Here is a 1,496-nt window from a genome sequence, read left to right on the forward strand (position 1 = left end):
CCACTATTATAAATACAGTAATAACATCTAAATAAAAAGCATGGATCATCATACAACGTAACTGAACTAATAATTGACACATATTAGAAATAATTTTACATGTTAAAAGACTTAAACTCGAATAAAATATTAACTGAAAATTTATTAGGGTAAATTTCATATTTAGTACTAAAATTATCAGTTTTAGTTTGTTTGAAGATCTAAATTTTTAATTTTTTTAAAATCGTACTTAAAGTTGAGATTTTACTTCATTTTAGTATTCATGTTCAAAATTTAACGTTAAGTTCTGAAAAAATTAAAAGAATTTTAGGTATTAAAACGGACTAAAATTGATAATTTAGGTGCTAAATGCGTTAAGTTTTTAACAACGATGTACTAAAATAAAACAAAAACTAAATATTAGGTATATTTTTGAAAAAGTTAAAAATTTATATACTAAAAGAAACCAAAACTGATAGTTATACTGAATGCGTAGTTTATCCAATTTTACTAAGATATTAATGCACATATTTAGTTTACATTATTTGTATTAAATTAATAGCATATAATAATTTAGAAATATACTGGGACGAAACTAGGGATCTTTAGGTAGTAATATCCATGGACTTTTAGGACAGATGATGGTTAAAAGATGCAGTCCTCCAACAAGCAGCAGCAACAAAGAGTAGCCAAACTGCAAATACAAGCAGATGCATGTACTATAATGAGAACACAACTAGTCGGAAATATGTATATATATCATAGATACCATACCACCCGGTTAAGAAGGAAGTGCAACCATTGTGATAATTGTAATCATTCCTAGGTGGCAGCGGCGGAGGCGGCAAACCAGGTGACGGTGAAGGGTAGCCTTCGTAATAGTAACCTTGATAGCCAGGCGGCGGTGCGGCCGAGTGAGTATGGTTATATACAACTGACGGTGGCGGAGGAGGGAAGCCTGGCGGAGGATATGGAGATGAGTCCCCTGTTTTGGAATATAACAAAGACGCGTAAAGAAGAGAAAGAAGAATGGAGATTAACAATCGATTAATCGGTTACCTGATGGGGTTAGGCCTGGCTGATGAGAAACATGGTGATGGCTGTAACTCATTGCTTGGAATTTGAGACTGCGCTGGTTGTTGGCTTGGGAGACAGTGAGCCAAGCTCACCATATAACAAGATTGCACAACTAAAACAAAGTGTAAATTTAATAAGAAGGTTCCCTTTTGTTGAGTTTACACCACTACTCTTTTTATCTAACTTGTTCGCTAAGATTTGCACAAACAAAAATGACCGTAATTGAATGTTATGCCTACAGTGACACTGTCTTATCCAATAAGTGCCCGTATACTTTGTGTTTGAGATCTTCGGCCCAAGGGTACGAGTCAGCTAAGCAACATGCCACTCAATTCATGCTCCCTCGTGTTAAGCCTCAAAAGAGCCGTTCTACACTTTCAGCTGAACAACAGAAGCAATGTTGGTAATGATTTGAATCTAGGGATGACTATTTCATCCAT

The 1,496-nt window shown here is 34.7% G+C and overlaps 1 protein-coding gene across 1 annotated transcript; it reads right to left on the reverse strand.

The window, feature by feature from the left end:
• Positions 1 to 594: 594 nt before the first annotated feature.
• LOC120149056 (cysteine-rich and transmembrane domain-containing protein WIH2-like) lies at positions 595 to 1,019 on the reverse strand (the record flags this gene model as incomplete). Its single annotated transcript, XM_039161972.1, has 2 exons — positions 595 to 673; positions 754 to 1,019. Coding segments are annotated over 2 exons (315 nt in total), but the record flags the coding sequence as incomplete, so codon positions are not given.
• Between the last annotated feature and the right edge of the window lie 477 nt (positions 1,020 to 1,496).

This window comes from Hibiscus syriacus, unplaced genomic scaffold (assembly GCF_006381635.1).
Source record: "Hibiscus syriacus cultivar Baekdansim isolate YM2019G1 unplaced genomic scaffold, ASM638163v2 tig00110988_pilon, whole genome shotgun sequence".
NCBI lineage: Eukaryota > Viridiplantae > Streptophyta > Magnoliopsida > Malvales > Malvaceae > Hibiscus > Hibiscus syriacus.